Source organism: Sciurus vulgaris (genome assembly GCF_902686455.1).
Source record: "Sciurus vulgaris genome assembly, chromosome: X".
Classification (NCBI taxonomy): Eukaryota; Metazoa; Chordata; class Mammalia; order Rodentia; family Sciuridae; genus Sciurus; species Sciurus vulgaris.
Genome location: NC_136471.1, coordinates 33,642,493 through 33,662,887, shown reverse-complemented (window position 1 = coordinate 33,662,887; position 20,395 = coordinate 33,642,493). Strand labels below are relative to the sequence as shown.

The 20,395-nt window shown below is 38.5% G+C and overlaps 1 protein-coding gene across 2 annotated transcripts in view; it reads left to right on the top strand.

Moving 5' to 3' along the window:
* The window catches only part of DOCK11 (dedicator of cytokinesis 11), a 184,681-nt gene that overhangs the window by 24,555 nt on the left and 139,731 nt on the right, over nucleotides 1–20,395 (top strand). For both annotated transcript variants that reach the window (XM_079123323.1, XM_079123324.1), the window contains exons 2-3: nucleotides 19,865–19,981; nucleotides 20,066–20,155. In XM_079123323.1, the coding sequence (XP_078979449.1) occupies nucleotides 19,865–19,981; nucleotides 20,066–20,155 (207 nt within the window). The remainder of the gene's footprint in view (nucleotides 1–19,864; nucleotides 19,982–20,065; nucleotides 20,156–20,395) is intronic.

The window sequence follows — 20,395 nt, the reverse complement described above, 5'->3', positions numbered from 1 at the left end:
TCTCCTTTTTCTTTCTTTTATTTTTTTATTTTTATTTTTTTGGTGCTGGGGTTGAACCCAGGGCCTTGTGCTTGCGAGGCAAGCACTCTACCAACCGAGCTATCTCCCTAGCCTTTCTTTCTTTTATCTTTTCTTTTGGTACCAGCGATTTAAATCAGAGGCATGTAATCATGGAGCCACATTCCTAGGCCTTTAATTTTGAGACAGGGTCTCCCTAGGTGGCTTAGGATATTGTTAAGTTCCCGAGGCTGACTTTTGAACTAGAAATCAGCCTGCCTCAGCCTCCTGAGTCACTGGGATACAGATGTGCACCACCATGCTCATCTAAGAAGTGTGTTTCTATGGTAGAATATGGTCAAAAAATTCTAAAACTTGAAAACTGCATCAGAAGAGGAAAAATGATAACTGTTAATATTCCATGGAAATTTATTGTTTACTTCTTTTTGTAGTGTTGGGGATAGAACCCAGGGCCTCATGTATGCTAGTGAAGTGCTCTACTGCTGAGCTACATCCCCAGATCTTCCATTCTTTTTGAAGAATTAAAAATGCTTAGGAACTCATAAAACTGTTGCAAAGATTTCTGTAGTGGTTAAGAGCCTGCACTCCAGAGTTAAACAGCCCTGGCTTCGAATCCTGGCCACATTAGTTTTCTATTCTGCATGACAAATTATCACAAATATAGCAGTTTAAAATAACATACACTTATTTTTTGACAGTTTTTCTGGGTCAGAACCATGGTCAGGACTTAGCTGAACTCTCTACTCAGGGTTTCACAGTTTTGGTAGGATTGTGTTCTAATCTGGAGGATTGGGGACCTTTTCCAAGCTTATTCAAGTTGGCACAATTCAGTTTCTTTTGGTTGTAGAACCCATCCCATTTCCTTGCTGGCTGTCACTTGGAGGTTCTGTCAACTCCTAGAGAACAGTCTTAGGTCTTTGCCAGGTGGGTCTCTTTTCTCAAGACAGTTTACTTCTTCAAAGCCAGTAGGTGAGTCTCTCTCTTCAGGATGGGCCTAGTCCTCTCCTAGGGATCACCTGATTAGATCAGGCCCACCCAGAATAATTTCCCTTTTGATGAATTGATTAGTAACCTTATCAGGAGAGTGATATTTCGTAATAGTCACAGGCCCCACTTAACATTTTTAAAAATATTTTTTAGTTGTTGATGGACTTTTATTTTTTATATGCAGTGCTAAGAATTTAACCCACTGCCTCACACATGCTAGGTGAGTGCTGTACCACTGAGTCACAACCCCAGTCCCCCAACACTAAACGTATAATATAGGGATAGACCAGGAAGCAGGGAACATCTTAGAATTCTCCCTACTGTACTGACTGTATAACTCATTTGGGCAAGTTGCCTAAGCTCTCTTGGTCTGTTTTCTCATTGCAAAGTAATGATAGTATTCTCTAACTCGTAGGGTTATTATTGAATTACAGGAGATAACTCATGCAATGCATGTGGCACAGCACCTGGTACTTAGTGAGCTTTCAATAAATGTTAGAATCATAGCAGAAAAGAGCTACTTTTCTTGCTTCCTTCCTACTTTCTTCTTTTTTTTTTTTTTTTGGTACTAGGGATTGAACCCAAGGGCACTTAACCACTGAGCAACATTTCCAGCCCTTTTTATTTTTTATCTTGGACAGGGTCTTGCTAAATGGCTTAGGGACTTGCTGAGGCTGGCCTTGAACTCGTGATCCTCCTGCCTCAGCTTCCTGAGCTGCTGGGATTAGAGGCATGCGCCACTGTGCCTGGCTCTCATTTTGTCTTCAGTCACCCAATAATGAAGTGGTTTTGAAGGTGGGTTATGCAATCACATGCTAAAGAAGTTGAGGTTTCTTTCTTAATCACTTGAGTTAAGAAAAAAAGAATTCCCTATTAATACAAGTTATTTAACAATGAGACTTCTAAGGCATATGTTTTAGGTGAAAGCCTTTCTAGATATATCCTTCTTATTTGATTATTTGCTAAATGAACGCATGTGGAGAACATGGTTCATGAGCTTCCCTGACCTAAGGCTGTGGAGGTAGGTGTGTCTCCTAGGTAAAGGAAAGGTTTTAGATATTAGCCTACTTATTTAAAAACAATTTGGTAGGTAAATAATTGACAGTAACTTTGAATAATAAAATCAGTACTCTGTAGAACAAGAAATATCAATTTACAAACACTGCATGGGTTTCTAACCTTCAACCTAAGGATATCCAACAGTTCAGCACACAGTACTCCTAATATTTAGACTCAATTTTTTCACATGAACTACTGAGACAAAAACCATTTCAGGGTCATTTTTAGAGGAAAATGAGTGTAGGTTGCTCCTTCTAATAATGATTATGTTTCAAAAATACTTAGAGAATAAACTCCCATATGACAGATTTTTATTTAGAAGTCCCATTTTGCAGGTGGAAATATTGAGGGGGAGGGGAAGAGAAAAGAAACAAGGCAGAAAGACAAAAAAAGGGGAGTGTCTTCAATTTAAAAATGGGGAATTGGTTCTGGAGAATGATTCTTTTTTGTTTTGTTTTGTTTTGTTTTGGGTACTCAGGATGATTGAATTCAGGGACACTTAACCTCTGAGCCACATCTCCAACCCTTTTTTATTTTGGGCCAATCTCACTAAGTTTCTTAGGGCCTTTCTAAGTTGCTGAGGTTAGCTTTGAACTTGTGATCCTCCTGCCTCAGCCTCCCAAGCTGCTAGCATTACAGGCATGCATCACCATACCTGGTGAGAGTTTGATTCTTTATGGTGGAAATAAACTTGGGTATCACTTGTCACAATAATTAATCATTCCACTCTCTAGTAGTGAAAAACTTATATGTTTACCTTCCATGTGAGAATTTTCAAAGTTTTTTGTGTATTTAAGGACCATCCAAAAAAGGAGATAGTGGAACTAGGGTGGAGCTTGTAAGGTTTCTTCCTGTCTCTAACCGTTCCCCATTGGGTTCACTGCCACACCCAGTATGGGTTCCCTTTCTGTGACTCTCAGTAGTACACAAGTGTCCTACAACATCAGCTTCCTCAGGAAACTGGTGGGGGAGGAGTTATGAGTTTGTGACCTCATTGAAAAGACCTCAGTTCTTGCTCCTTTACCCACAGAAGGGTGGAAAGGAAGCATAAAGACTTCCCTTTCATGTATATCCTGAAAATAATGGAAATCGATGTTCATAGGTTGTCTGCCTACTCCCTAAAATTTTTACTCATACCTTCTTTTAAAAATAAAGTTGAACCAGGTGTGGTGGAACATGCCTGTAACCCCAGTGACTTGGGAGGCTGAGGCAGGAGGATTGCAAATTCATTAAGTTGCCTTAGCAACTTATTGAGACACTATCTCAAAATAAAAAATAATAAAAAGGGCTAGGTATGTGGCTCAGTGGTTGATTGCTCCTGGGTTCAATCTTCAGTACCAAATAAATAAAGTTGATTAAAAACTTGTGCTCACATCAGAGGTCACTATCAAGAGAGTTGAAAAGGCAATCCACAGAATATGTGAAAATATTTGCAAAGGATATCTCTGATAAGGGATTACTATCTAGAATATATAAAGAGCTCCTACAACCCAACAGCAAAGAAACATGATTTAAAGCAGACCAAGGACTTAAGATATTTCTCCTAAGATAAGTAAATAGTCAGTAAGCACATGAAAAGATGTCTATCATTAGTCATTAGGGAAATGCAAATCATAATCACAATGAGATACCAGCTCACGCCTATTGGGGTGGTCATCATCCAAAAAAACTAGAAAATAACAAGTGCTGTGGAAGACATGGAAGAAGCTGGAACACAAATGCATTGCTGGTAGGAATGTAAAGTGGTACAATTGCTGTGGAAAACAGTTCAATTCCTCAAAGAGTTAAGTATAGAATTATCATGTAATCTAGCAATTCTACTTCCAGGTTTCACCATGCAGAATACTGAAACTTTTAATGTTTTAATTTGATCATATTTACATACAGCTACCTTGCCCTTTGCAGAAAAGGTGATGGTCACATTCTTCCACTTCCTGTGTAAGTGGTATAGTGTCACCTATTTAGTCCCTGGTGAAATTTCAATGTCCTTCTTTCTTTCCTTTTTTTTTTTTTTTTTTTTTTTGGTATCTGGGGTTGAACCCAGGGGCTCTTAACCACTGAGCCACATCCACAGTTGTGTTTTGTATTTTATTTAGAGACGGGGTCTCACTGAGTTGCTTAGTGAGTGCCTCGCTCTTGCTGAGGCTGGCTTTGAACTCACGATTCTCCTGCCCCAGCCCCCCAGTCAATGGGATTACAGGATTACAGATGTGTGACACCACACCCAGCAATTTCAGTGTCTTAATCTACTCTCATAAAATAAATTTTAAAAATGTCTCTGAGTAGTGACAAACATAACTGTTGTGACAGGCATTCTGGGAGAAGCTTCAGGGAAGAACACAGAGACTTGGGGTCAGCGGGTCTGCTGTTCAGTTAAAAATTGTATGAAATGTATGTGATAGAAATTTGAAGTCTTTGGTCATTTTCATGCTACAAAATGAGCCCTGGAGCAGCCTCACATTTAGCTGGTGATTCAAATCTTCTTTATACCACATGTAGCTCTTAGTTTAAGAGAGATGGTGAGGGCTCAACCTGTTGTATCACTCTTAGCTCTTCTGCCTATTGGCTGCCCCCAGGACCTTCCAGAAGGAACGATCCCTGAGCAAGAGAAACATGGGAGAACTTTACAAATGCCTTTGCCTATTGGTGGGATGACCACTTTGCTTAAAACCTGAAGGCAGCTGCTCTCAAGTTATGGGCTTTATAAGAAAAGAGGAGCAAGCCCCTGACCTGGTCAGAGGCTGCAGCTCCTACAGCAGGTGCCATTGTGTCCCTGGGTTCTGGGAAACTCTTCCTGGACTGGGTCTGGATTTCATACCCAGAGAAAACTGTCTGAGGAAACAGAAAATGTTCATTGCAAGGGTGGGGTGACTGTTACAGAAAGCTATAAGCTATAAGGTGGGCTCTATCTTGACTTCTGGAAAGAAGTTTATTTGTTTTCCCATTTGAAAATGGGATATTATTGGGCTGTGGGAATTGCTCAGTGATACTAGAATGCTCAAGACCCCGGGTTCAATGGTAGTAACCACCCCTCCTGAAAAAGGGGAAAATTGAAATATCATTTAAATGCATTATGAAAGTTACATTGGGGAGGATAGACTCAAATGCCAAGAAGTCCTTCAGCTGGCCTAGGAGAGGCAATAATCCTGTTTTGCCAGAATTATCATTTTTATCATGATGACTATTATTTTTATTTTACTGGGGACTGAACCCAGGTGTACTTTACCACTGAGTTACATCCCCAACCCTTTTTATTTTTTATTTTGCTGAGGGCCTTGCTACATTGTTGAGGTTGACCTCAAACTTGTGATCCTCCTCTCTCAGCCTCCCAATTTACTAGGATTATAGGCATATGCCACTATACCCACTGAGAATTATCTTGTGAAATATGTAAGCAGTGTTGGGGAAATAATGACATCCGTCTTTGTCCTTTAACACAATTGAATTTTACATGCAAACAAGTAATGTTCTTTGAAAAGTCACCAAATATAGGAGGCCACATGATCACTCCCTGATGTTATCAGTATTATTGTATCATTGCTCAAAACACAGGGAATTTCCCTCAGAATAAGTTCAATTTATGTGAGATGACTGGGGCCCTTACTATATAGTCACATTTCATTTCCTATGTGTATTTTTATCAAGTGTCTGCATTTCATTAGTAAAGGAAAATTATCATTTTTGAAAACTGACTTCTAATGGTTTAATTGCATTTCTCCAAGTCTAAAATGACATCATTGATGCCATCTGCCTTTGTTCCCCGCCCCCAGTTGATATAAGTCCAGTCATTTTAAGTAAAAAAAGATTCCCTTTCTTAGGCTGGGGATTGACAGAACCTAATGAAATATCTAGAAATTTTAAATGCCTGTTGCAAGAAGTTAGATAAGGTAATTTACATCTTTTATTTTGGAATATTGTTCATGCACATAGCTGGTACTCAGTAAGTATTTGCTGGTAGATGTGTCATGGAAGTCAAAGAGATTTTTGAAAACTTGTCTCCATTTCCTTATATTCTGAAGTCTGTCTTACATTATTTGGAACACTGTAACTATCAGAAATCAGCTTAATCAATAGTATGAATCCAATTTGGAAAAGAGGTGGTGCAACATGGAAATGTTAACAATGGTCATCTGTGGTTGGTGGGTTTCTAAGTAACTTTCATCTTCTTGATTCTATTTTTGGATTAAGTATTATTCAGTGAAGACTAGGGCTGTGGCTCAGTGGCAGAGCGCTTGCCTGACATGAGTAAGGCACTGGGTTCCATCCTTAGCACTGCATAAAAAAATAAAAAAGAGGTATTAAATAAAGAATTATTCAATGAACATGTATTGATTTTTATAATTTTACAAAACTGATAAATCTTCTATAAAAAGGCAACTTTTTAGATGAAGCTAGTAAGGCAGTTGATCATAACCTTTCTTGGGTCACATGCTTCTTTGAGATTCTGGGAAGCTCTGAACATTTTTCCCAGAAACATATACTTGCAGCATTTTCCATATAATTTCAGAATTTCACAGATCTCATGTAGCCCATCCAAAGAACACTTAAAAACCTGCACTGGGGATCTACTTTAGGAAGTAAAGTGGCACCCCAAAAAAGAGGATGACTGACAAATAAGTGTGGAAGGATGTAGAATTATGTGCATGTTGTTGATATCATTGTGGGGCAACTGATTCAAAGCACAGCCGCAGCACCAGGCTATGCAAATTAGACAAGTAGTCATTTTAAATGAGTTTTTCCATTTGTGAAACGGCAGATGTCCTGTTCTTCCATGGACCATGGTACAGGGGGCTGCCTTGAGGGCGGGGCTGAGAGTTTAGCTTGTATCTGTGTGAATGAAGCCAGTAAACGCCCAGTTGGAATTTTCTCCAGCAGCAGCAATGATTGGAAGCCTCTTGGGGCAGCAGCAGAGAAAACTGAGCATGGGATTTGATCCAGGGTCAAACAGCAACAGTGGGTGTGGTTCAAAAATGACAAGGGTTAGAAAGATCGCTGTTAGCCTTTGAGTCCCAGTTGAACTGAAAATGAAAGCAGGACAGAAATGCCCTGTCACATTGAGAAAATGGCAAGGGTTACGCTGGTCTAGCTGAAGAATGTACTGGGGGAAAAGTGCAGAGATTCTTTTCTAGGAAAGACATCGTTTTATCATGAAGTCATTATGGCAATGGTTCAGTCAAATGTTATAATAGGCAGAGGCCTGGTTGCTCTTAGTTTGAGGTCTCAGGGTAGCATTTGCAGGGTGTGGGGGTCAGTACTACACATTGAGGATGCTTAGGTAAGAATGTGCAAATGCTTTTCACTAGTGCATTTATTTATTTATTTATACCAGTGATTGAACCCAGGATGCTTTACCACTGAGCCACATCCCCGGCCCTTTTATTTTTTATTTTGAGACAGAGTCTTGCTAAGTTGCCTAGGGCCTCACTAAGTTGCTGAGGCTAGCTTTGAACTTCTGATCCTCCTGCCTCAGCTTTCCGAACCACTGGGATTGCAGGAGTACACCACTGTGTCCCACTAAGAGACAAAAAAGACTCAATGCTCAGGGTTAAGATGACTGAAAATGGACCTGTAGTTAGTTCGTTCAATCATTTATGATATAGCATGGGGGAGCCAGGAATAAGACAGTCTGCAATCACAGAACTTTATTTCTGGTAGGGGTGGTAGTTCAAGAAAAGGCAATGAACAGTCACTGGCTGCATCTGGGCACTTTGGATATGGACTTGGATGGAGAAGGAAGCAAAATAATAGCTGTGGGTTTGAGGAGGTGAGTAGCCCTGGATAGGGGAGAGTGGTCACTTGTAATTGAATAGATCAGGCATCTTTTGGGGGTGTCAGGGAGAGGACCAGACAGGAATCAGCATTGGCAAAGGTGGGATAATGTGACCTATTAAGAATTCTGCCCACCATAGTTGATGGGCATGGGCTGGAGGCTGGGGGTGAAGGCCAGATCACAAGGGTCTTAGAAGTCTTGCTAAGCAGTTTTTGCTTTATTCTGCAGGCTCTGGTGAGCCATTGAAGGGGTTTAAATAAAGGAATATTGTGATCCAACTTACTTCTCATCAAATCCATTTTGGATCAAATTAGCCATTGGAAAGGTATTGGGAACAAATTAAGGACAGATTGACAGCTGATCTTTTCAAAACAAAGTGTTCAGGTTGATTTTATCTCTGTCACAAGGGAGATGCAAGCAGTCTTCCTCCTTAAAAGAAAAACTCTTCACACAGTTTTCATTTTCTTTTCCTTAACTGTTTTGTGTTCAACTCTAATGAGTAGTTTTCCATAATTCAGTGTATTGCTTCTGGAAAATATAGACAATGGGACAAATTTTCAGCCTATGTTGTCATTTTATGGATTAATTTCCATTAGTGCTGACCTTCTGGCTTTCGATACATAAATATGAGCAAAACATCTGTTCGAGTCATTCTCTTGCTTGAAAACCTCTGCTGGCTCCCCATTGCCTATACCAGGAAACAGTCCAAACTCATTGCCTTGGCATATGTGGTCCTCCATAAATGGGCCTTTCCAGCTCATCTTAGCCATTTTTTTTCCTTTGTATTACATCCTCAGACTCATCGAACACCGACCTTTAGTCGTTCATACTATTCCGTTTTTTCCTTTGCCTGTACTACCTTTATTCATCTTGCCTGCCATGCAAATTATGTCATTCTTCAAGGCTCAGTTCAAATGTGTCTTCTTTTGGAGCCTCCTTTACCAGCGGAATGAATCACTCCATTCCATATCCATATAGTGCACTCTGCACTCCTGCCTAGCACTTGCCCCATCCTTTGTAACTCTCTGTGTAAGGGGCTGTCTCTCCCTGTAGAACATAATAAGCTCATTAAGAGTAGGGTCCACAGTGGTGCACACCTGTAATACCGGGCTTGGGAGGCTGAGTCAGGAGGATAGGGAGTTCAAAGCCAGCCTCAGCAACTTAGCAAGGCCCTGAGTAAGTTAGCAAGGCCCTGTCTCAAAAATAAAAAGAGCTGGTGATGTGGTTCAGTGGTTGCGCCACTGGGTTCAGTCCCCAGTATGAAAAATAAAGGAAAGGAAGAAAAAAACAACAGAGTTAACATCTTGCCAATGTTTCTTTTCCAGCTTGGTAGCCCACTGCCTGGCACATGACTGATGCTTAGTGACATGTACAGAAATAAGTTATACGTTTTGTATTTCCTTTTTTTGTGCTCCAGAAGAGCCCTCAGATAATGACAGAACAGTGAACTTCACTTTTGTAGCCAGCTGGTCAATGAAATATATGGCTGCAGTGTAGGATCATCAGACATTGAAATTAAACTCTTCTAATGAGAAGCATCATGGTTTCTGACCTGGGAACCCATCTCTCACTAAATACTGGAGGCTTGTTTTTCTTTTTTGAATGTATAAGGAAGTGAAACTGGGTAGCTTATTTTTTTCTGTTTTAGTTTTCTTAACAGTTTTAGGGGGATATAGTTCACAAACTGTACAACTCATCTATCGGAAGTGAGCTTTCATTGGTTGTTAGTATAGTCACAGGAAGATGCAATCATCATCACAATCAGTTTTAGAACATTTTCATGCCTAAAGGTTATTTATTTAAGATAGTCAAAGAAAAAGATAGTCAAAAAGTCCTTCACAGGGGTCAGTCCCTAAGACTGATGTATTAGTCTTGGGGCATTTGTCACAGGGGAGGGCATTGACTTAAAGAAGGAAAGAAAGATTATAGATAAGTTAAGCTTTTTTGTTTTAGAGAAAGATGTGTTAAAAAGCTGGATACCCAAGGGATAGTTACCCAAGGGATGCATGTCTGATTTAACACACTTCCTAAGGGTAGAGACAGGCTAAGCAATAGGAGCAGTGAGACCTCCCAAAGCTTATGTTATGTAGGCAAGAAAGTGAGGGATGAGTTTCTGGAGGGACAAGAATTGGGGAAACAAATCAAACTTATTAGTAGGAGAATAAGCTCTGAGCTTAATTAAACCATAGAAAGCAACATGGGAGTGATTACAGATTAACCAATATCAGCCCAGGGTGTGTTTAGGCCAGCAGGACAGTAAATTGCAGGGCATGATAAGGAAGGGCTTTGGTAGCAATCTCTAGGTTCCTACCTCACCTTAGAAAATGGAACTACGGTGAAAGCAGATGCACCTATTGAGTCACAAGTGGAACAGATAGAATAAACATGGATTAAATTAAGGGGCACTCAGCCACTGAGCCACATCCCTAGTCCTTTTTTACATTTTATTAGAGACAGGGTCTCACTGAATTACTTAGGGCTTCACTAAGTTTCTGAGGCTGGCTTTGAACTCTTGATCCTTCTGCCTCAGGCACCTGAGTCACTGGGATTACAGACATCCACTATAGTGCCCAGCTCCTGACATTCTTTAAAAGTTTCTACTTTAAATACCTCTAGAATATATTATCTCATACAGCAGTAGAGAGTTAAAACATTGCTAGATTCAAAAAAGGTAAAGATAATTTCAGTTAATGGGTAGATCTAATATGACCAATTATGGAAAACCAAAATATTTGTAGAAAGGTGCATTTTTTTTCCCATCAAGGTTAATTTTCAATATGGGTATTTCACTTTAGTTCATTGTTAGGAGTGAATTGATGAGATGTCAAATCCAGTGTAGAAAATGATGTGTGACTGTTTTGTAGATCACTGAGCTTTTGTAATTGAGTAAGTTATTCTGCAATGTTCAAGTGACACAAATAGGACTTTTAGGTGTTTGTTTTCATTGAATGTAAGTAATTTAGTTAGCTAAATCCACATACTTACAAGACATCTGTGTACTTTACATTTCTTTATATTCTTTTCTGCTTAAGAATGCTAAGTATGTTCTAGTTCTGTTTATAAAACTTAGGAAAAAGTTAGATTTTTTTTCAAGACAGAATTGCACTGGATTGCCAGGCTGGTCTTGAACTCTTGGATTTAAGCAATCCTTCCACCTCAACCTCCTGAGTTGCTGGAGTGACAGAGGTGTATGTCAGGGTACCCAGTGAGATTTTATTACTATTATTGTTATGTTTTGGTACTGGGGATTGAATCCAGGGGTGCTCTTCCTCTGAGATACATACCCAGTCCTTTTTTATTTTTTATTTTGAGACAGGTTCTCACTAAGTTGACTAGGGCTTTTCTAAGTTGCTGAGGCTGGCCTTGAACTTGTGATCCTCCTGCCTCTGCCTCTGTAGTAGCTGGGAAAAAGTTGCTGAGACTGGCCTTGAACTTGCGATCCTCCTGCCTCTGCCTCTGTAGTAGCTGGGATTATAAATGTGGTCTACCATGCCTGGCTCCCAATGAGATTTTTGTTGTTAAAAGCTTATAGTGAGGGGCTGGGGGTATAGCTCAGTTGGTAGAGTGCCTGCCTCATAAGCACAAGGCCCTGGGTTCAATCCCCAGCACCCCCCAAAAAAAAGCTTACAGTGAGCACAGACAGCCAAGGTAGATTATAAATTTAATTGATAGGCACAGAAGAGGTGCAGTCTAATTTCTCCTTGCACTAATTAATTATTTGTGATTATTGTTTATATTTATGAGAATTTGTTAAGTTCTCTGATTTACTCAGAAGTCATTATGTATAATCAAAGTACATTTTTTCTTTCTGTCAATAATGGTGTGCTAAAGTATAGAAATAGTATCCTTCCAAGTTCAAAATGACACTGTACCATTCTCTCAATTTATTCAAGTCCTTCCTTTTTTTTTCACCTCTTTTTCCTTGAGTCATTTAAATGCTTATTAGCAGAAAATGAACACAAAGCCAAGAGGAATTGAATTCAAATCAGTTTTCCTACCTGTCAGCTAGCATGTTGAGTAAAGTTATAATTATTGGCTAAAATGAAGTTGGGGTTAGAGAGTCTATCAAAATTCTATTTACTCTTGTAGATAATCTAGGTTATTTGCATAATATTTGGGCCGCCTTTACGTAAGGAAAAAACATTTGTTAATCAAGTGTGAACTAATCATAGTCAGTATATAGTCCTGTTTATTTATTTTTTTTTCTTTTTTGGCAGTGCTGGGGATCGAACCCAGGGCCTTATGCTTGCAAGGCAAGCACTCTACCAACTGAGCTATCTCCCCAGCCCCCTTGTTTATTTCTTGATTAAAAAATAAATTCTTTGTAGGTTTTTAAAGAGTTCTCAAGTTTATGTAAATGGCTAAGTAGACTTGGAAAAGAGAAATAGTTTGGCATTTAAAATAATTTCTTCCTTATGCTAAAACTCCAAAAAGGGGAAAAAATGGGTTTTATTTTTCTTCCATTTATTTTTCTCAAATACCTTTGAAATCTCATTTTGCTGATTCTTAGAACAGTATGTTGTCATTCCTAAATTAAAGCTGGAAAATGAAAATTAATTCTGAAAGTGTTAGCAATGACTTGCCCTTCTCTGTATGCTGCCATTTTGGCTGGATAGACATATTTGTAAGATCAGTCTCTTTGTATTATTCAGCTGGTTATCCCTAGGAACCACAAAAGCTTCTGGCTTTGTCATTCTCACGGGTTTCTGCTATGTTCTGTGGAGGATATTGAAATGAATTAGCCATGGTCCCTTGACGATATCTTACTGTTGTTTTTTTGTAATTTGATTCTTACCCACTTGAAGTTGAATCTGCCAACTCCTTTCCCCAAAGTAAAAGACCTAAGGTGCTAATCCCTACTCATTGATGGCAAATGGTAGATTGGAAGCAACAGCTTAGAAATGCAAAACTCCTGATCCAATTACATTACAAGCTCTCTAAGCCAGCTATATTCAGCATCATCAGGGGAATGCGAAGGCAAGATGATAAAATGATAGCATAGTTCAAGTTTTAGAAAATCCTAAGGTGCAAAGTCCATCCAAAGAAATAAAACATGGTAGGAGTGAGGTTGAGGAAATATTTCGTTTTTGTTAAATTCAATGCAGATAGGTTCATGTGTAACATGGCTAAGTGTTCTGGTGCTGGAGTCCACCAGATATAGATTTGAATCCCATCTCTACGAATGTGTGACACTGGATCCGCCTAAGCCTCAATTTCCTCATTTGCAAATCTGTAAATGAAATATAATAAAAGAACTTCTATTGTAGGTATTTTTTTTTTGGTAGTTGTTTTGGGTCCTGGCGTTTGAACCCAGGGGTGCTCTACCCCATCCCCATCCCTTTTTATTTTGAGACAGGGTCTTACTAAGTTGGTGTGACTTGCTTTACACTTACAATCCTCCTGCCTCAGACTCACAAATTGGGATTACAGGTGTGAACCACTATATCTGGCCATTGTGGGGGTTTCGTGAGAATTAAATGAGATAATAGGTGTGCAATTTTAAATTGATATACAGTGATGCTTAATGGCAGTGATAAGGCAAATCAAGATTTCCCTCCCCATCAGGTGTTTAAGATCCTGTTGAAGAGAATGAATAAACCACCCACAAAGCAGTCAAGTGACAACACAAGGTTAGATATGAGTAAATGCCAGTGAATGGCGAAGGCAGTAGGGTGCTATAGGTGAGAGAAGTGGGAGGTAGGAATATCTCAAGGATAATGTGAGTCATGGAGTAGATTAGGAAGAAGTATGATCCAGTGGTCTTGTGAAAAGTAATATTCTTCCTTAGATATTTGCTTGAAGAAAGGTCAGTATCTTGAATGCAATTTGTATTTGGGTTCTTATGCCAAGATTTGCCTTGAAAAACAACCTTTATAAAAATATGTTCATGTCTATTTTGCCAAGTCGTGTTGTACTAAATTGAAAAGATGGCACACCCTCCCCATGTATCATCATCAGATTATAGTAATTCAAATCTCCTTCAGTACTTGGAGTTCCTTTTGCGGAAGAGGGAAAGAAATGAGCTGGTAAGAGGTAGTGAAGTGATATTTAGAAAAAAACAGGGTCATAACAAAATCAAGGACTCTTTATTTGAACCTTATGAAACAATTCCTATGGTTTTGTTCCTTGGTTGCCATGCTGTGGAGAATTCCCTCTAGAAATGTCTTGTCTCTCGTGATGGCATCACTTCTGTCAATCCCAGCACAACTTTTGATGCTCCTTGTCTTCACACAGGACTATTGACAGTTTCCTCGGCTCTGACCTTACAGGATTGATGCATGAAAGTAGAAGAAAAGATAAGATGACCTGTGACCATATATGCCCATACAGTGAAATTCTTCTACTCAGTGTAAATGGGAATAGATGGATTCATACATTTGAGTGTGCAAAAAGACTTGTGCAGTTTCCTTACTGGAAGAATACATGGCTTTTGGAGAGCATGATGGATGTGTGGGAAGCCATGCAGCACTTTAAGTTACACAGCTGCTGTGATCAACTCCAATGTCTCAGGTTTATCTGCCTTCCCCACTAGGCTTTGAGCTTCTCAAGGGCAAGATCTGGTTCTTTTCATCTCTGTATCACCAGGGGCTGGCACAGGGCCTGCTCCTTAGTAGGTACTCAATAAATGTGTCATGCACTGAACTCTCTTTGTTTTCTGTGCTGCGGGAAATGACATGCCCCCAGTGGCCTTTTTGAGTGTGAAGTGTTATTTTAAGATATTCTCTGAAGAAAGCCTCTAAACCCTGCTACAGATGTCTGAAATGAAAGGCCAGTTGAGTGACTAGGGGATCTGAAGACAGTCCCAAGTGAGAGGAGTGGAGGAATGATGGGAAGGAGAGACTCACCTCTTTTTGAGCATGCTATTTCTTGCCTAAGACTGTTATTTACCAAAAGAAAATGTTCAGATGCCATTGTAATTGGTCACAATACTACAAAAACGAACCTCTAAATTTTGGGCAAAATCATTTTCTTAAACCAGTTGTTGTCATGCCCCTTATTAATTTGGAGGATGAGGTGGTGGTAGGGTTGGCAGGACAAGGATGTTTTGGAATTGGCCCTGTGCCCCACTGCTAAGCTTTCTGCCTGCTCTCTGGTCTTCCTCCCAGTGTGATAAAGGAGGGATTCTATGAAGCCAGTGTTCACTTTAGACAGGCAGAAGAGACATTCTTTGAATTCTGAAGGGGAACTAGTTTCTAAAGTAAAAGATTTACTGGTAAACTAATGACCTTTGTTGTAATACCTAAGCAGAAGCACCCAGGTTGATTTTGCATTGTTTATCAAAAAATATGGAATTATTATTGTGTTTTAAATGAAATCAAAATTATATGGTTATGTTCTAGTGATGGTGTAATTAAGCTTACTAGTCACGTGTGCTTTTGAATATACAAGTGGTTGTGTGGTTGATTATGCACACCCGTGTTCATATTTATGTATTTATTTTAGTCATCTTGTTCAGTGGATGTTAGAGGAACTACCACAAAATTGTAAAATGGAAGTTATGGTGCTGTTAGGGACTTTTTTTTCTGTCTTCAAACCAAGAGGCGGCTGTAGCTGAATCTATACTGATGAGTTTCCTTTTTTGATGTGTGTCCTTTCCCCCATGCTACAAATCAAAAATATTTCTCAGTTTGTGGGATTGCACATTTCTTCCCAGTTTTAGGGTTTTATACATGGAAGTCCATGGAGATTTGGCCAGAGTAAACTTGGGAGAGTGCACTGTGTCCTAAACTAGGGTCCAAAAATTAGTATTTTAAAATTTTATTTTACTAGAGATTAGGAAAATGCCAATTTATTCTCCTTTATGGCAGTCATGAAAGGCTTTCTGTTTCCAACCGTATATTTCAATGAAGATATTTGATTTGAAGACAAATAATGTTAAGTGATAGTACAAAAGATGTGGCAAAAATCTGAGGATTGTATACAAATAAGTCCAGTTTGTGAAACACTGAAAAGAAAAATAATCGGGATTTAGAAGATCTGGGTTTGGGGCCAGGTATGTGGCTCAGTGGTACAGAGCTTGCTTAGCATGTGCAAGGCCCTGGTTCTAGCTCTAGTACTGCAAAAAGTTAAAAAAAAAAGGAAAAGGAAAGAAAAATTCAAAACTTTAAGAAAAGATCTGGGGGTGCGGCTGGGGTTGTGGCTCAATGGTAGAGCACTTGCCTAGCATGTGTGAGGCACTGGGTTCAATCCTCAGCACCACATATAAATAAATAAATAAAATAAATGTCTATCAACATCTAAAAATTTAAAAAAGAAAAGATCTGGGTTCAAATCCTGATTCTGCTGTTACTAATGTAGATAGATGAATTTAAGCCTCTGAGCTAGTTTTCTTATGTATAAAGTTGAAATCGTGTTTTTTTCCTTATATATTTGACATTTTTATTAAGAAGAAGGCAGAATGCATATGAAAGTGTTTTCTTAAGAATACAGAGTGATTTTTTAATTAATCAGAAGATACTAATACCATTACTAGCAAGATATTCACTCAGCGGATGAGAACTTTCAAAGGCAGATCGTTTTGTTTTGTTTTGTTTTCCCCATGGTGAAAACTGAGTAGGTTCCAAATTTAGGTTGATGGTTTTCCTGTCACTACTTGGGAAGAAAAGACTGAAACATATGCTCACTTCTCTCCAGATTGTGTAAATGCTTTTGCCTTTTACTTAACATTGCTACAGAACTGTATAGAAGTATATAGTGGGACCTTGCTATTATTTGAATGATTATAAAGGCCCATTTATTATTACAGTTTTCTGGACTTAAAACCTTTGCAGACAAATCATCGCACAAACTGGGAGAAAGGATAAATCACAAACCTGAAAGAAAAATCCTTTCTAAGTGTGCTAGAAGCTTTATTTAGGCTAACTGTATTAGTCTAATAATAGAATGGTAAAGCTGAATAGAAAAGTTAAATAAGGAATATGCTCTAGACTGCTGGGAAGAGCCACTATTAAACCATAATAATTCTACAACTCAAAGGTTTTTCTTGTCTCCACTATTAGCAGTGTATAACTGAATCCTACTGGAAGGAAAATGTAGGACTTCAGTCCATTCTTTTTCTTCTCATAGAGATGAAACCAGATACACAGGCCTAGGTCTTCTAAAAGGGGAAGTTTAATTTGTTTTAAATGAAAACTGAAACCTTGTTTTATATAACATGAATATATGACCATCAAAATACGTGGGGAACTGGACGTGGGGGCACATACCTGTAATCCCAGCAGCTCGGGAGGTGGAAGCAGAAGGATCGAGAGTTCAAAGCCAGCCTCAGCAACGGCAAGGCACTAAGCAATTCAGTGAGACCCTGTCTCTAAATAAAATACAAAATAGGGCTGGGGATGTGGCTCAGTGGTCAAGTGCCCCTGAGTTTAATCCGCAGCACCCCTCCCCCAAATACATGGAAAGCTAGTAAGTTTCATTTTTAGAAGACATATACTGTAATTTAAACAAGTGATTCATCTTGATATATGCTTTTCCATATCAATTTGACAGCTACATTAGAAAACTGAAGGAGGATTTTTTGTTGTTTCTTTTTCAAAGTTACTTAAAATAGGTACTTGTACAATGAATCAAAATGCAGTCTGTAAAAATAAAAATTTAAATGAAAAAATTTATAAAACCAGGTACTTGTGAAACTGTTGTGCAGAGAGGTTAACAGATGCCAATTCAACAGGTTAAACGTTGAATTTGAGAACTGTTTTTGTGGTCAGTATTGGGAAGACATTGGCACCAAAAGCAAGACTTTTAAATTATTTTAACTACCTAAAACTTGCTTTCTTAGATAGGGCTTTACTCATTTTACTTGTCTGAGAATTGATCAGAGACTCCAAGGGTTAGACTTGGGAGATACAGTCAGTTTCCTTTTGTTTGGGCCTGTGGTACGTACAGCACAAGGGGGTCAGGTTTTCCTATCAGAAAAACTCCAAGTTTTGTAAATACTATTTTTTTTTCTTCTATTTCAATCCATTTTGCATTAGTACTCACAGATACGCTAAGGATGATTGGCTTGTTTTCATCACATGTATCCAAATTAAGATTTGAAATAAAGTATATCTTTGTTAGGAACTTTTAGATTTGTTGAACACTGATTCTCATTGGTTAGAGTAGTTTATTTGGTCTTTCTAAATAATCTTTTCTTTTTTATTTGTTCTTTTTAAATATATATGACAGTAGAGTAGATATTTTGACATACATACATGGAGTATAACTTACTCTAATTAGGATCCCATTCTTGTGGTTGTACATGATGTGGAGTTTCATTGGTCATGTATTCATATATGAACATAGGAAAGTTTTGTATGATTAATATTTCTAAATAATCTTTCAAGGGAAACTCTGAGATGCCGTTTAGATGGGGAACTTGGATTATGACTGTGACCAATTGTGAAACATGTATACAAATCATTCTCAAAGGATTTTATGGGTGGAGTACATTGGACACTCACTACCACAAACACTGTACACAAATACAAATTTAACCCTGATTCCATTATGATATTGTTTTAATATATATTATTAAAAATTAAAATTTTGGCTTGTTCATGTTATAAGGGTACCATGAAATATTTGGTACACGTGTACATTGCATAATGTCTACATCAGCTTAAACTGTTTATCTCTTCAAACATTTGTCATTTTTCTGGTGAAGTTTCAGTGTATCTTAAATTTGAATTTTCTTCATGCAGTTTTTATTACGAAATTTTAATAATTTCATTTAAATAAATCATCATTAGTAGAAATCACTAATAAATGCCCAACTTGGTTTAGAATAACAGGTCAAGATGTGGTTCCTATTGAATCTGAACATTTCAAAGTTAAGTCTACATTTAATGATTGGATGCCTGTCAAGTGCCAAATGCTATTCTAGGTGCTGGGGTTAGAGCAGTGAACATATGAAGGAAGGTCCCTGCCCGCAAATAGGCAGAAAGATCAAAATAGATGTTAGATCATGGTACCTTCCATGAAGGAGAAAATGATAGGATGGTGAAGTAGTGGGATCCTATTCTAAGTTCAGTACTTTGCACATTAATATCTTTGTGTATTTCTGAACGGAGGAAGGGCCATGTGAAGGAAAAAGAGTAGCACCTTTGCAACCAGACCTGGATTTGAATTCCAGCTCTGAAGGGGGGCAAGTTACTTAACCTGAGTTAAGAACTTCCTTATCTGTAAAATGGGGATAATGATTAAGCCTTTTTCATAGGGTTATTATGAGTACTAGATGCAAAAATGTTCAGAAAGCACTTAGCACAGTGCCTGACATGTAGAAAGGGCTAATAAAAGCTGGATTTCTCAGCTTCACTGACCACTGCCTCTTTCAACTTTAACCTAATGCTGGAGCTCAGCTATCAGTGACCAACTCAACTAGGGGTCCGTTGACTGTGCCACTTTAACTTCACCCCTTATGCCCTGCTCACAGGATTAAGCATCTCCAATACTCACACTTGCCCCAGCTATCCTGGAACTTGGTGCAGTCTTTGGATCATGTACCTGGCACAGAGAAGGCATATGAACGTTGACACTTTCTCCTCTTCAGTTACCTAGTGAATAATGCATACTCAGTAAATGTCAGCTCACAGGCTTCCAAATCTTATCATTTTTTTTTTGTTTTATTAAAGTTCACGGACTGGGGCTGTAGCTCAGTGGTAGAGCCTTGCCTAGCACGTGTGAGGCACTGTGTTCAATCCTCAGCAACACATAAAAATAAATAAGTTAATTAAATAAAGGTATTGTGTCCATCTATAATGAGAAAGCAAATTTTGAAAAAGTTCAAAAATATTTTTTAAGGCATAGAGATTAAGCATAGTAAGGTGCTATTTCTCCAGAACTCTTGTGTTTAGCAAGGGGGACTCTATTTGCATGTGTTTGTTGTGTGCACACGTAGTCATGGAGACTATCTTGTGAAAATGTCTCCTTTAAATACTTATTAGTATTAATAATTCCTTCTTTTGTGAAATAATGTATCTTTAGTGCATAGAGATGCGTTTCTCTCATCTGCGTTTGCTCACAATAACTTTATTTTTGTCTCTTATAAAGGAAAAGGCCAAAGTTGTAGAGCCCCTGGACTATGAGAATGTTATCACCCAAAGGAAAACTCAGATTTACAGTGACCCCCTCAGAGACCTGCTTATGTTCCCAATGGAAGATATATCTGTGAGTTCACAAGCACTTCTTCAAAGAATAAAAACTGCAGTATCCAAGCCAATTCTTATAACAAGAATGTTCTTTGTCTTCCAGATCTCAGTGATAGGTCGTCAACGCAGAACAGTGCAGTCTACTGTACCAGAAGATGCTGAAAAGAGAGCCCAGAGTTTATTTGTCAGAGAGGTAAGGTGCTTAATGGCCACAGAAGAACATTTATCTCACATGTATGTGTATTTTTTCAAATTGAAATTTATTTACATTTAATATTTCAGATATTTTTCCTTCAATGTAAGTAAAATCCCTTCACTTAATTGACCTACATCACAAATCTGTATGCTGTGATACAGAGGATATGGTTTAAACATTTTTAGAAGTAGCACACATTCTTAATAGTTTTTTTCTTTTGAATTTGGGTGCTCCCTG